The sequence below is a fragment of the Hemitrygon akajei genome, unplaced genomic scaffold (genome assembly GCF_048418815.1).
Source record: "Hemitrygon akajei unplaced genomic scaffold, sHemAka1.3 Scf000041, whole genome shotgun sequence".
Lineage (NCBI taxonomy): Eukaryota > Metazoa > Chordata > Chondrichthyes > Myliobatiformes > Dasyatidae > Hemitrygon > Hemitrygon akajei.
Window position 1 is genome coordinate 4943288 of NW_027331927.1, and position 16414 is coordinate 4959701.

A 16414-nucleotide genomic window follows, 5' to 3' on the forward strand; every position below is an offset into this window, starting at 1 on the left:
TAGAGAAATGTCGAAATGTTATCCAGAAGATCTTTTCAAAGTTTGGGGATATTACAAATGAATTTTACTCAGAAACAGATGGAAGACTATAGGGTACATTTTCTTGGAATACAGTTCACCAGCTTTTGCTGTGGATGCGGTAAAAATAAATGCAAATGGATGCAAATTAGACAAACAGCATACCTTTCGTGTCAATTTCTTCACAGACTTTGATAAGCACATGGATATTAGTGATGATTGGGGAATTCCAGAGAAACAGCCTTTCAAAGATTTTGGGAATCTTCGATACTGGATAGAGGATCCAGACTGCAGAGATCAATGCAGTATTATCTATGAATCCGGAGAGCGAACAGCTATCTTGTGGAATGATATAAAATAACCAGTCATCATTGAAGAGCGCGCACGCTGGGCAGAAAAGCAACATTTCATTTATGTGTTTTTAAATAGGAGTGCTCCCCCACAAGTGACGTCACACAGGCTCACTCACGCGCTTGGCGTCACACATGGGCTCCCCACACCGGGATCTGTCCTCACGTGCGCGGTGTCTTACGTCACCCACGCGCTTGTGAGCTCCAGCATTATCGGTTTAACGGCTGAACTACTATTCGCGTGACCAGCCCTTCCCCCACCGCCGACTGCCCACGCTGCAGGAGCTGTCCTATTGCCATTGGTGCGCAGGAATGTTAGTCACTGGTTACACCCAATAGAGGAGGCGGACCAGCGGAGAGGGCGTTATCCCGGCTGAGTTCGTCTCCCGCTGTGGAGCCGAACTCTCGTCAGAGCGGAACAAATCCCAAAGTAAATTTCCTGTTTTTTCATTTATTTCCATTTCCCTCCGAGGGAAGTTGGGGCGTTGGTGAAGGCCGGAGGCTGATGTATCGCTGAGAGGTAGGAGGAGACCGCTCGGCCCGTCGGTTTGATGCCGGTTCCCTGGGGAGGGAGAGACAAGATTTTATTGAAAGGATGAAGATGGTGTGAGAGGGAGCGGACAGGATGTTTGTTCCGGTAGGGACAGGAGGGGCTCATCTGTGGAAATGTATGAGCCCATGGGGTTGTCAAGCAGAGGGAGTCACCACATTGGGGGCAAACACCGGCAGACTGTTGCCCTGCAAGCGGGGCTAATGGTCCGGGCAAAGTGACAATTATTTGTGCTTTATTGAGATTGTACCTGGAATATGGTGTAAAATCCCGCTCCCCATACTAACACGGGTTATACAGACCAAGGAACAAACTGCCGGAGGAACTCAGTTGGTCAGGCAACATCTGTGGAGGGAAATGGACCGTCAACATTTCGGGCCGAGACCCTTCCTCTGGACAGAGAGTGGACAGGAAATAGTAAGAGAAAAGAGGTGAGGGTTGGGGATGGGGCAAGAGCTGGGGAATGAGAAGTGGATCCAGGTGAGGGGGCGGTGGGAAGGTGGAAATATTGACAGGGGTGGGATGTGAGTGGTTGGGGCAACACGGGGCTGCAGAAGATGGAAATTAATTCCATAGAGGATTAACAAAGATGTTAGAGAGTATTTGTTATAGAGAGTGCAATGAAGATTCACCAGACTGATCCCTGGGGTGGTGGGGTCATCATATGAAGAAAGATCAAATGTGATAACTCTTTCATTTGGAGAATCGAGGACTGAGAGGTGAACACATTGAAATGCACAACATCATTACCGGTTGAACCAGGGATCCCAGTCTCTGAAAAAGGGGATGGACTGTCCGGGACTGTGATGAGGGGAAATGTCTCCACTCCGAGGGTGGTGAATGTTTGTCAATCCACACCACAGAGGGCAAGGAAGACTCAGTGATCGTCCTCACGTAAAATAGAGGCCGGCAAATGTGTGGAGACCGAAGGGATCGAGGAAATGAGGATCGGACAGAAACATGTGGCTGAGATGGGACAGCATCCGCCATTTTGCTGATGGTTAGAGGGGCTGAATGGCCACCTCTTGCTGTTTCAGTGTTCCTGTCCGGTGATCCCGGAGGAATGTGAAGAGGAATGAGTGTTTATAATCATAGACCGATTTAAATGAAACCTGCACATTTCCTGTGTGTGTCTGAATTGTGTGTCGGGAATTGATGGGAATCGAAACTCTAACTCTGTGACCTGGGGATGGAGGGAAAAGGATTGGGGAAGATATGGAGGGGAAAACTAAATACGTATCTGTTGTAAATAGGGAAATAATTACATAATGTGGGAAATGTGGCGGTGGGTACGGCAGTATATGAAGGGCGATGAACAGCGACCGGATCACGTGGGACCCTCCAGCGTCATGTGATCCCGTTTACCTCAGATCGGCAGCAACATCTGCGGGTTTGATTCCGAGGCCCCGCCCACCGCCGAGTTGATCAATAAGCACATTGCGCATGCTCGCAGTCCCGGGATAGGCAGTGTTTTTTCGTTCTGTGTCGAAGCGGGTCGATAGAGGGATCGGGATTGGGAGGGGGTGCTCGCTCCTTTGGACGGGGAGCCGGAGGCGGATTATTCTCTGCGGGTCAACAACAACAATTTCCCTTCGGTGAGTATTGACGCCGGTCCCGAGCGGGGAGGTCTGACGTTGGGTAGTGAGTTACATTCCCCGAACTCAAACAAAGAAAATCTGCAGTTGCTGGAAATGTGAGCAACGCGCACAAAATGCTGGAGGAACTCAGCAGGCCGGGCATCCAGGAAAAGAGTACAGTCGACGTTACCGGCCGAAACCCTTCGGCAGGACTGGAGAATAAAAGGTGGGGGTGGGGGAGGGAGAGAGAAACACAAGGTGATCGGTGAAACCTGAAGGGGGAGGGGATGAACTTTCCCGAACTGGCGGCCTCGCCTCGCTTCCTTCACAGAATCTGCCGGGGTCGGTCCGGGTTGTGAGACCTTCACACCGAACCGTCTGAGATGAGCCGGCGCTCAGCCCCTGTTGTTTTGGTCCTATTAGCAGGATTACGTAAAACATGTTTTTATCTTGTTCCTGACAGAGAATTGTACAATTTGTGTTCCCTGTGTTATCTGAATGTACTTGCCTGTGATGCTGCCACAAGTCAGTGTTTCACTGTACCTGTACCTTCCCGTTCTTGTGCACTTGGCAATAAATTCAACAGGACCTGAGAAATCTCAGTGAGATTTGATTAGTGATGATCATCTTGGCAGCTCGGTAGGTCGAATGCATGAGACAGTACACTGTTAAATGCAAAACCCTGAACAGTGTTGATGATCAGAGGGATCTTAGACTCCAAGTTCATCGCTCCCTGAAATAGACTGCACAGATTGATCGGGTCGTTACCAAATGACCGCTGCGTTAATCTTTGTCAGAAGGAGACTCAGCATTTAAAGTTGAGTCTGTAATTTCCTTTTTTGGTCATGTTTGGAGAGCCTCTTCTTCTGTTGCCAGGAATAGCCCACGACCTGCACGGAATGGTGGATGTTTTTTCGCTCTCTGGTCACTGTCCCTCAAAGAGAGCAGCGGCCTCGGGAGCAGATGGAACAGCTTGATAGTGGGGCGGGGAGGATGTTGTGAGCACTGACTGTATCGACTGTATTAACCCTGTGTTGGAATGCAGAGAAAACTAATGAATGTGGGCATTACATTTGTGAAACTTTGTTCAGGCCGTCACAAACATCTTGTAATCAGTCAATAGTTGTGCATCGTTTAAAGTAAAAAGAGAAAATGCTGGAAACGTTCAGCAGATCGGGCAGCATCAGTTCTGATACTGGCTCTTCCAGTGTTTCTCTTTCCACACATCCAATCTGATGTACCGAGTTTCCAGCACTTTACTTTCAATTTCATATTAAAGGTATTTTATTCCTGTTAGCCTGATGTAGATAGATAGATAGATAGATACTTTATTCTATCCCCATGGGGATGAATAAAGTATCTATCTATCTATCTATTCATCCCCATGGGGAAATTCAACCTTTTTTCCAATGTCCCATACACTTGTTGTAGCAGAAACTAATTACATACAATACTTATCTCAGTAATAATATGATATGCATCTAAATCACTAACTCAAAAATCATTAATAATAGCTTTTAAAAAAAAGTTCTTAAGTCCTGGCAGTTGAATTGTAAAGCCTAATGGCATTGGGGAGTATTGACCTCTTCATCCTGTCTGAGGAGCATTGCATCGATAGTAACCTGTCGCTGAAACTGCTTCTCTGTCTCTGGATGGTGCTATGTAGAGGATGTTCAGGGTTTTCCATAATTGACCGTAGCCTACTCAGCACCCTTCGCTCAGCTACCGATGTTAAACTCTCCAGTACTTTGCCCACGACAGAGCCCGGCTTCCTTACCAGCTTATTAAGACGTGAGGCTTCCCTCTTCTTAATGCTTCCTCCCCAACACGCCACCACAAAGAAGAGGGCGCTCTCAACAACTGACCTATAGAACATCTTCAGCATCTTACTGCAGACATTGAATGACGCCAACCTTCTAAGGAAGTACAGTCGACTCTGTGCCTTCCTGCACAAGGCATCTGTGTTGGCAGTCCAGTCCAGCTTCTCATCTAACTGTACTCCCAGATACTTGTAGGTCTTAACCTGCTCCACACATTCTCCATTAATGATCACTGGCTCCATATGAGGCCTAGATCTCCTAAAGTCCACCACCATCTTCTTGGTCTTGGGGATATTGATGTCCAGTTGTGCTGGGCACGATCCCATTTAACAGTAAGATTCGGCAACTCCAGATATGCCACCAGATCTGAGTCCACTGTGTGGACATTTGTATCTCACAGGAGGCTGTACAAACCCGTGGCCTTCTCTGGTGCAGAGGTCACTGACACCACCTCCCCCTTCCCAATCTGCACTCGCTGGTGACAGATGTCCCAGACTTGGGGACTTTGTAATAACCACAATGTTAGCAGTAAGATTAGACAGTAATTAATATGAATATCAATATGAATTAGTAAATATGAATATTAATATTCACAACAATATGATTAATTAATAAATGGTAATTAATATAGACATTATATTAATATTAATATAATCTTGAAAGGACATGCGAGCTGAGCTGTCTGATCCACTGGACCAGATCCTCCCCTTTTACCCATGGTAGAAATGTCTAAATCAAGATGCATGCATTTGCAGTGAGAGGGGTAGTTTGAAAGAAGATGTTAAGGGGATTTTTTTTTCACACAGAGTGGTGGGTTGCTGGAATGTGCCGCCTGGGGTGATGGTAGCGGCAGATATATTGGGGACATTTCAGAGATGTTTAGATAGACACATGAATGTGAGGGAAAATTGTGTAGGCAGAAGGGATTAGTTTAGTTGGCAATTTGATTAATTGAATAGTTTGAGCACAACATTGTGGGCCAAATGGCCTGTTCCTGTGCTGTACTGTTCTATGTTCTGTGTCTCTTGTAGAAAGGTTTTGGGGTTACGGAGACAAAATAAGTGAGTGGGAACAACAGGTCAGCTGGAGCCCAATGTGGGAAATGTGAGATCACCCACTTCTGTAGGTCAAACCAAAATCCTAAGTGTGATTCAATGTAGATGGACTGAGGTGTAGAGGGTAGGGAGGGAGGTCCAAGGTACATTGTATTTATTGCAAGAGTTATTGGGTATAGGAATGAAAATGACCTTAACAGTTATTTGGGCTTTGTTGAGATTGTACCTGGAATATGGTGTAAAATCCCCCTCCCCATACTAACATGGGTTATACAGACCAAAGAACAAACTGCCGGAGGAACTCAGTGGGTTGGGCAGCATCTGTGGAGGGAAATGGATCGTCAACATTTCGGGCCGAGACCCTCCCTCTGGACTGAGAGTGGATGGGAAATAGATAGATAGATACTTTATTCATCCCCATGGGGAAATTCAACATTTTTTCCAATGTCCCATACACTTGTTGTAGCAAAAACTCATTACATACAATACTTAACTCAGTAATAATTTGATATGCATCTAAATCACTAACTCAAAAAGCATTAATAATAGCTTTAAAAAAAGTTCTTAAGTCCTGGCAGTTGAATTGTAAAGCCTAATGGCATTGGGGAGTATTGACCTCTTCATCCTGTCTGAGGAGCATTGCATCGACAGTAACCTGTCACTGAAACTGCTTCTCTGTCTCTGGATAGTGCTATGTAGAGGATGTTCAGGGTTTTCCATAATTGACCGTAGCCTACTCAGCGCCCTTCGCTCAGCTACCGATGTTAAACTCTCCAGTACTTTGCCCACGACAGAGCCCGCCCTCCTTACCAGCTTATTAAGACGTGAGGCGTCCTTCTTCTTAATGCTTCCACCCCAACACGCCACCACAAAGAAGAGGGCACTCTCAACAACTGACCTATAGAACATCTTCAGCATCTCACTGCAGACATTGAATGACGCCAACCTTCTAAGGAAGTACAGTCGACTCTGTGCCTTCCTGCACAAGGCATCTGTGTTGGCAGTCCAGTCAGAGAAAAGACTGAGGGGTGGGGATGGGGCAAGAGCTGGGGAGAGAGAGGTGGATCCAGGTGAGGGGGGAGGTGGGAAGGTGGTGATAGTGACAGGGGTGGGAGGTGAGTGGTTGGGGCATCACAGGGCTGCAGAAGATGGGAATTAATTCCATAGAGGATTAACAAAGAGGTCAGAGAGTATTTGTTATAGAGAGTGCAATGAAGATTCACCAGACTGATCCCTGGGGTGGTGGGGTCATCATGTGAAGAAAGATCAAATGCGATAACCCTTTCATTTGGAGAATCGAGGATTGAGAGGTGAACACATTGAAATGCACAACATCATGATCGGTTGAACCAGGGATCCCAGTCTCTGAAAAATGGGGTGGACTGTCCGGTACTGAGATGAGGGGAAACGTCTCCACTCCGAAAGTGGTGAATGTCTGTAAATCCCCTCCACAGAGGGCGGTGAAGACTCAGTGATCGTCCCCACATAAAACAGAGGCCGGCAGATGTGTGGAGAGCGAAGGGATCGAGGAAATGAGGATTGGGCAGAAACATGAGGCTGAGATGGGAGAGCAGCTGCCATCTTGCTGACGGTTTGGTCAGGGAGGAGGGGCTTTTTCTCACCTGATGTTTCAGTGTTCCTGTCCAGTGAGGCCAGAAGAATGTGAATCGAAATTAGAAACATAGAAAAACTACAGTAGAATACGGCCCTTTGACTCACAATAATGGGCTGAACATCTCCTTATCTTAGAAATTACCCTGGGTTAACCATAGCCCTCTATTCTTCTGAGCTCCATGTACCTCTCCAGGAGTCTCTTTAAAGACCCTGTTGTATCCACCTCCACCGCCGCCGCCGGCAGCCCAATCTACGCACTCAGTACTCTCTACGTGACATCTCCTCTTCCAAGCAATTAAAACTGTGCCTTCTTGTGCTAGCCATTTCAGCCGTGGGAGAAAACCTCTGTCTGTCCACACCATCAATGCCTCTCATCATGTTATACACCTCTATCAGGTCACCTCATCCTCCATCGCTCCAAGGAGAATAGGCCGCATTCACTCAACCTATTCTCATAAGGCATGCTCCACAATCCAGGCATCATCCTTGTAAATCTCCTCTGCACCTTTTATATGGTTTCCACATCCTTCCTGTAGTGAGGAGACCAGAACTGAGCACAGTACTCCAAGTGGGGTCTGATCAGGGTCCTATATAGCTGCAATATTACCTCTCGGCTCCTAAATTCAACTCCACAATTGACGAAGGCCAATACACCGTATGCCTTCTTAACCACAGGGTCAACCTTGGTTTGAGCATCCTGTGGACTTGGACCCCAAAATCCCTCTGATCCTCCAAACTGCCAAGAGTCTTACCATTAATACTATATTCTGCCATCATATTTGACCTACCAAAATGAACCACCTCACACTTCTTTGGGTTGAACTCCATCTGCCACTTCTCAGCCAGGTTTTGCATTCTATCAATGTCCCGTTGTAACCTCTGACAACCCTCCACACTATGCACAACATCCCCAACCTTTGTGTCGTCAGCAAACTTACTAATCCATCCCTCCACTTCCTCATCCAGATCATTTATCAAAATCATGAAAAGTAAGGGTACCAGAACAGATTCCTGAGGCCCACCACTGGTCACCGAATTAGTGCTTATAAACATAAAATGATTTAAATGAGACTTGCGCAGTTCCTGTTTGTGTCTGACTTCTGTGTCGGACCAGGATGGGAACTGAACCCAAAACTCTGTTCGTTGTGGAAGTGGGTCAGCAGTGGGATTGGCATCGGGAGGGGTTCCTTCTCTGCGGGGCAAGACCAACAATTTTCCTTCGGTGAGTATTGAAGCCGGTCCCGAGCGGGGAGGTCTGACGTTGGGGAGTGAGTTAACTTTCCCGAACTCAAACAAGAGAAAATCTGCAGAAGCTGGAAATGCGAGCAAAGCGCACAAAATGCTGGAGGAACTCAGCAGGCCGGGCAGCATACAGGGGAAGAATACAGTCGACACTACCGGCCGAAACCCTTAAGCAGGACTGGAGAATAAAAGGTGGGGGTGGGGAGGGGAGAGAGAAACACAGGGTGATCGGTGAAACCTGAAGGGGGAGGGGATGAACTTTCCCGAACTGGCAGCCTCGCCTCGCTTCCTTCACAGAATCTGCCGGGGTCGGTCCGGGTTGTGAGACCTTCACACCGAACCGTCTGAGATGAGCCGCCGCTCAGCCCCTGTTGTTCTGGTCCTGTTAGCAGGATGAAGTAAAACATGTTTCTATCTTGTTACTGACAGAGAATCGTACAATTTGTGTTCCGTGTGTTATCTGAGTGTACTTGCCTGTGATGCTGCCACAAGTCAGTGTTTCTCTGTCCCTGTACCTTCCCGTACTTGTGCACTTGGCAATAAATTCAACAGGACCTGAGAAATATCAGTGAGATTTGATTAGTGATGATCATCTTGGCAGCTCAGTACGTCGAATGTATGAGACAGTACACTGTTAAATGCAAAACCCTGAACAGTGTTGATGATCAGAGGGAGACGCTTCACTGAACTCAGAGAAATTTCTTTAGCCAGTGTGGGTGAATTTGTGGAATTAGCAGAGGCAGCTTTGGAGGCCAGGTTGGGGGTATTTAAGGCGGAGATTGATAGGTTGTTAATTGGTTATGGTGAGAAGGCTGGGGAGTGGTGCTGAAGAGGGAAAAAGGATCAGACATGATTGAATGCCGGAACAGACTCGATGAGCCAAATGGCCTAATTATGCTCGTATGTCTTAAAGAATCGGTTCATTGTCGGGAGACCCACCCACGGTCTGGTGATACGTATGTAATGACTGTTGTGTCTTCTCCCTAATGGTGTGGGTGAGAAAGGAGAATGTCCCGGGTTGTGGGGATCTTTGATTTTACCGAGGGAGCGGGAAGTCCAGAAGGAGTTCACTTAGGGGAGACTGGTTTCTGTGATGAGCTGATCTGTGTCCGTAACTTTGCAGTTCCTTGTGGTCATGGGCAAAGCAGTTGCCATACCAAGGCGTAAAGTATCCAGATGGAAAACTTTTTATGGTGCATTGATAAAATTTGGTGATTGGCAAACCATATATGACAAAGTTCATACAGTTTGTTCTAGCATTGTCATTTTGGTATCTTTTATACAGTGGTATTCTGGCGAGCATTTGGTCCATAATGACAGACGAGGGCACTGCTTAATCTCAATAATGGTTTTATTATGATAAACGCAAAAAGACTGGGCACCATGACCCGGAGAGTGAACCCAACCAGTCTCCAACAGATGGGAGAGTTGACCATCACACACCCCTACAGTTAGTCTGACCCACAAACAACACGAGCAAATTACTGTATAACCCAGGTTAAAACGTAGCAATAAATGAACTGGAAATTCCCACCATAATCTCGCAAATGCATTTTAACACAAGAACAACGAACAGTGCTGGTCATTAGGAATGCAGGGGTGGGTTGTCGACCACGACCTCACCCACTCCCCAGAGCAGCACAGTATGTTTCATTAATTCGGTAGCCATGTATTGCTTGAGAACCATCAGTGATCACCCTTGATCCCTTCTCCCACCTGGTTCCATCTGCTTACTTCCCACCTCATTCAGCCCATGTGCAGCATGTATGCCACCACCTCAGTGATATATATCAACCATCTTGTTCAACCTCTGTCCTGTCTGTATCCCACCACCTCAATGATATATATCAACCATCTTGTTCAACCTCTGTCCTGTCTCTATCCCACCACCTCAATGATATATATCAACCATCTTGTTCAACCTCTGTCCTGTCTGTATCCCACCACCTCAATGATATATATCAACCATCTTGTTCAACCTCTGTCCAGCCCCTATCCCACCACCTCAATGATATATATCAACCATCTTGTTCAACCTCTGTCCAGTCTGTATCCCACCACCTCAATGATATATATCAACCATCTTGTTCAACCTCTGTCCTGTCTCTATCCCACCACCTCAATGATATATATCAACCATCTTGTCTAACCTCTGTCCAGTCTGTATCCCACCACCTCAATGATATATATCAACCATCTTGTTCAACCTCTGTCCAGCTTGTATCCCACCACCTCAATGATATATATCAACCAACTTGTCTAACCTCTGTCCAGTCTGTATCCCACCACCTCAATGATATATATCAACCATCTTGTTCAACCTCTGTCCAGTCTCTATCCCACCACCTCAATGATATATATCAACCATCTTGTCTAACCTCTGTCCAGTCTGTATCCCACCAATGATTAGATATCAACAATATTTCTCTTCCATTGTCTTCATTATGAAGTATTTTGTCTCACTAAGTTATTTCTGTAATCGGTGTTTGTTACCTGGAACTACCAGAGGATTTATTGAATGCAGCATGAGGAAGGGTAAAGACAGTCATTACAACTTTTAGTTTCCACATTACAAAATGGCCATTATGCTACTCTTTCTGGTAAGGTAATTTGCAGTATTTAAAGTTGAATTTTAAAGATAAAGTTAAAATTTGAAGTTATTTTCTTTTTCGGTCATTTTTTGGAGAGCTGCTTTCTCCTTTGCCAGAGTAACAGCCCACAAGATGTGCAGGGAGTGGTGAATATTTTTCACTCTCTGCTCACCGTCCCTCAGTGAGAGTTAGTGGCCTCAGGAGTAGATGTAACAGCTTGATAGTGGGGTGGGGAGGATGTTGTGAGCATTGACTGTGTCGACTGTATTAACCCTGTGTTTGAATGATGAGAAAACTAATGAATGTGGGCATTTCATTTGTGCAAATTTGTACAGACCGTCACAAACATCTTGTAATCAGTCAATAGTTGTGCATCATTTGAAGTAAAAAGATAAAATGCTGTAACCGTTCAGCAGATTGGGCAGCATCTTGGACAGTTCCAGTTCTGATACTGGCTCTTCCACAGTTTCTCTTTCCACAGATCCAATCTGATGTACCGAGTTTCCAGCTGTTTAATTTCAATTTTATATTAAAAGCATTTTATTCCTATTAGTTTACAGGAAATGTGATGGGCAATTGTGCTGGGCAAGATCCCACTTAACAATAAGATAATAAAATGTGTTCAGTTTAGCTGTTGGAGACGATGTGAAATATATCTCTGGTATCTAGTGACCCACACCTAGGTTTTCCAACCTGATCGCTGTCTTGGTCAGAGGATCATCAGGTTCCCATTCTGCCACAGGTTGAGGTAGGAGTGTTAGTTTTTGAACTCTGAATGGCAGAGTCACTGCAGCATGTTACTGGCAACAAAGAGTCCTGGGAAAATTGGTGCTTGGGCTATTATCCTGGGATGGAGACTCTGGGCTTAGGGAACTCTCAGTATTTGGGATTTGGCCCAGGTCACTACTTCTGCAGATGTTCCTTCTTCCACAATGAATCAGAAATCTGAGGGAGCTGGGCATTGGTTGTTGGAGAATCCCTGATGTGGGATGATGTGTGAGGATTCCAGGGTCAGTAAGTGGCAGATTCAGCTGTGTGACCCTGTGAGATTGGGTCCTGGGATATCACAGATTTTGACCTGGGTAAACTGGCTCTGGGGATCAAGCTACTTGGTCTTATGAGGTGCTGAGTGAGTATTTCTGGTCTGGTCTCAGTTGCTTGTTTCTGGAGTTCCTTCAGAAAAAATAACTGCTAATTTAATTAGAGAATTGAGTTCTCATTCCATCCCTCACAGGATGATGTGGTCATTAAATGTTTGTAGCAGTAGAATTGGACTCAGGAGATTCAGTGGTTAAACCAAGTTTGGAGTTTCCCCCTCACTGTCACCTATCCGTTAGTCAATGGTTCTGGGCTTTGTGCTCAATGCAGTTCCGAGGGACAATGGTGGGGGGTGGGGGGATGAAATGTATGGTTAAGTAAACTTACCAGGTGCTGACAAGCTTGGATACAGTGGATCTGGAGAGGCTGTTTCCATTAGATGGGGAGGCTGCGATCTGTGAGCACAGACTCAGAATAAAGAAGCTTCCCTTTAAAACTGAGTCCCATTTATTCTAACACTGGTCCTTTAGACTTTACAGTTCTGCACCAAGGAAGGTAGGAAATAGCTGGAGCGGGATTGAATAAATATAGAGGTGCCAGTTGCAATTACTCCAGGTTTGCTAATGTGCTGTCAGCATCCCAGATCTGTGAAGCCACACACATTCCCTCATATTGTTTGCTAATTTCAAACTCTTATCAGTTCTGCTGTTTCCTTGCTTGGCTGTGTTAGGTCACAATAATCTCAAAATGCATTGAGAATTTCTTCCCTTTATAAGAGGCCACAGTTGTTTCCTGCTGTAGTGATTGCAGAAATGTGGAATTACCATGAACTACAGCAACATGTCATTGACTCCTCTGTCTATTGCAAGCTGCAATGATATACTTGCCCTCGAGTATATCGTCATGCAAGCCTCTGCTAAGAGCAAACCCTCTTGAAGCCAAATGTCCCAGCACCACATTTCATTGTCCTAACTAGCAAATGCCAACCAATAATTTACATTTACATACCCTGTCGTCATCAAGTACTTTTCTACTAATAAATTGTCCGAACCTGCGAATCTGTGATTAAGCAGAATTAGCTTTTACAATGAAGTTATGTTCACCTTTGACCCTGTACCAAAGGTGCAGATTATATCTGTACTTGAATTGAACAAACGTTCTTGCAGCCAGGACTGCTGAAGCTGCCGGGGTCGGTTTAAACTCAGTCATTGTGGGATGGGAACCAGAGTGTTTGGTCAGATGATAGAAGAGTTGATATAAAGGTAGATGCTAAGTTCACAGAGATTGTGGAAGGATCGGTTGTGGACAGGGCGTCATGTAGTCAGTTGGAAATGTCTTTAATTCAATACAATATGTATTAAGAATACGAGTAACTTAGAACATGGATGGTACATGTTATCACCATTACACAGACTTGACTGTTACAAGGGCAGGATTGGTGTCTGATGCTCCAGGTTTTAGTTGTTTCATAATACATATGGGGGGGGGGTGAAAGGGGGAGAATTGTTTTTACTAATTAGGGATGGTATCACAGCTACATAAACAGAGGACATCAATGTAGGTGAAAGTCAGAAACGGGAAGGGGGCTATCATTCTGTAAGTATTCTAACGATGGGTGACCTTTTTGAGACAGTGACCACAACGCCCCAACTTTTATCATGGTCATGGACAAGGATATTAGCAGACAATACGAGGCAGTATTTAATCAGTGGATGGACAGTTACAATGGTATTCGAAGCATCTTGGGAGTGTAAACTGGGAAAACATTTTCAAAGGGAAATGCACAATGAAACTGTGAAGGTTGTTTCAGGAACACTTGAATGTGGTTCGGGGTAGGTTTGTTCCACACACAGTGAAAGAATGTTTATATAAATGAGCCGTGGTTCTCAAGAGATGAGAACATTTAAGCAAGAGGGAAATGGAAGCATTATTTAGGTTTAGGAAGCAACATTCGAGCAAGGCTCTAGAGAATTATAAGGTAGCCTGGAAGGAGCTTAAGAAGTGACTTAGAGGTTGAAAGGAATGTGAGGAGTCCTTTGGAAGTTGGATAAACGAAAGCCCGAGGTGTTGCAAGGACACAAAATTAGTAGATGGTACTCATGATGAAGATTATCGTAGCTTATAGGGGATCTAAATGGGCAGAGAAGATTGCAAAACCAACACGAGCAGCAATGGTTTCATGCAGAGGCTGGTGATGATGCAGAGGGACCTGCCAGAGGAAGTGGACGAGGCAGGCACGATTGTATAATTCTAGAAGTTGGGATGTGAAGATGGAATGAAGAGGCCTGGAGGGAAATGGGCCCAACTTAGAAAATAAGGACCATCTGTGTGGGCACTGTGGTCAGCATTGTCTCAATGGGCTGAAGTGTCTGTGTCTGTGCTCTCTTGCTCTGTGACTCTATCAGTAGGATGTAACAGATATCACTGGACAGACATACAGACATGGTGTGGGAGTTGATGTTAACAGGGAATGTTTGGTCCCTAAGCAAACTGCTGCTCTGATACAGAGGACGGCGATACTGTCACATTTGTAAAGTAATCCTACCCTCTCTGACTCCCTGTATGCTTGTTTTGTGTAATTCAGGGCATCACCAGTAGGTGGAGCTGTCCTGCATCGCGACCAAAGTGTAAACAAGATGCCGACAATCAACAACCGTCAGTCGGAATCAGAATGTCTACAGGTATGTTCACGGGGCTCTTTATAATTAAACTTCTGCCCTGTTGGTGCACAGTAGTTCAGATGCAGAAACTTACACAGGCACTAACAGGGCAGAGAAAAGTTTCATCAGGCAGTGCCACTGATCCCACTGGTAAAGCGGCTTTGTGTAATCGATCGATCCAACAGTTCCAGCGCAGCGACCTGACACCAGTAATGGTCGAATGACTCCACTCACCAGGTAAAGCTTCATCTGAGTGAAAGGAGCCAGAGACCCTGAATCAGCAGGTTGAGAGTGAAACACTATCAGGAATGTGACAGTGGTGTTGTTTGTTATGTAAAAGTCCAGGTTCAGGCTTTGTTGCACATCAGGGCCTGTTTAGAGGTGAAAGACATCTCCAACTTTCATTTATAAAATTCAGAGACTGGTGATAAGAGCATTTCCAGGATTTCAGAGATTGTGTGACAATACAACATTTCACGTTTTGTCAGGACAGCTATCAACTCCCCCCTCAATGTGCAAAGTAGATGAGGGGAATTTTCCAAACTCTGTTTTCTGTAGCCGAGCCGAGAACATTGCCAGCCTTGGAAATGGCTGAGGATCAGGAGATACTTCATTTTAGATAAAGTTGTGGTCTGCTTCAGTGCATCACTGTCTGGTATGGAGGGGCTACTGCACAGGACCGAAAGAAGCTGCAGAAGGTTATAAATCTAGTCAGCTCCATCTTGGGTACTTGCCTACAAATTTCCTAAGATATCTTTAGGAAACGGGGTCTCAGAAAGGCAGCGTCCATTATTAAGGACCTCCAGCACCCAGGGCATGCCCTTTTCTGACTGTTACCATCAGAAAGCAGGTACAAAAGCCTGAAGGTACACAACTCAGCGATTCAGGAGCAGCTCCTTCCCCTCTGCTTTCCAATTCCTAAATGGACATCCAATCTTTGGACACTACCTTACTTTATTTTTAATATACATTCTTTATGATTTTGCATGTTTTTAAAAATCTATTCAATATACATAATTAGTTTACTTATTTGTTTATTATATTTTATTTTATCCATCATTATTTGTTCCCTGCTGGATTATGTATTGCATGAACTGCTGCTAAATTAAGAAATTTCACGTCACATGTCGGTGATAATAAACCTGATTCCAATTCTGTTTTAATACCCCAATCCATGCCTGGTCTGTGGCCAAATGGTGAACGTGAATTCTCAATATTTCCCTCTAGAGATGACCTGCTACCTGAATTTAAATACCCAGTATCTCTGATCGGAGACCCAGTATAACCAATGACCAACTGTTTCTGTCTCCGGCAGACATTGTGATTGTGCTCAACTCTGTGATTTTAGGTGGAACAAAATGGAGATTACAGTGTGGAAACAGGTCTAAATGTTCTAAATGTCTCTGAGCTTGTCGAATTTCCCAGCAGCTTTTCCCAAATTTCCCTTGCAGACTTCTTCTATCCTTTTTCCTGCCACATATTCTCAACTTCGTAATTTTATTTGTGTTTACAGCCTCCCCTGGCTGCACGTAACCCGTCACCCGCAACGTGAAAAAATGCCCCTTCAGTTCCTTTTAAATTTCTGCCCTCGAGTCTCAGACTCACCTATCCTGAGGAAAAGATTACGACCATCTACCATATCTGCACCCCTGATTATTTTATGTACTTGTGTAAGGTCACCCTTCCAGCTCCCATGATCCGGGGCAAACTGTCCCAGCCGAACCATATAACACAAAAACCAAACAACCCCATCCAGTAATGTACTTGTCAATCTCCACTGCACTCTCCAGCTGAATCACACCCATCCTATAGATTAGCAACTTGAAGTTTAGCTCCTAGAACTTCACTCAAGACTCTCCCTTTTCCAGTGACTTGTATAGTTGTTCCATGACGATCATC

The 16414-nt window shown here is 45.2% G+C and overlaps 1 protein-coding gene across 1 annotated transcript in view; it reads left to right on the forward strand.

Moving 5' to 3' along the window:
• The first annotated feature begins 2156 nt into the window (after window positions 1-2156).
• Window positions 2157-16414, forward strand: part of LOC140720376 (NACHT, LRR and PYD domains-containing protein 3-like) — a 33734-nt gene continuing 19476 nt past the window's right edge. The window contains exons 1-2 of the mRNA XM_073035254.1: window positions 2157-2513; window positions 14440-14536. Coding sequence (XP_072891355.1) covers window positions 14527-14536 — 10 coding nt within the window. The 5' untranslated portion in view covers window positions 2157-2513; window positions 14440-14526. The remainder of the gene's footprint in view (window positions 2514-14439; window positions 14537-16414) is intronic.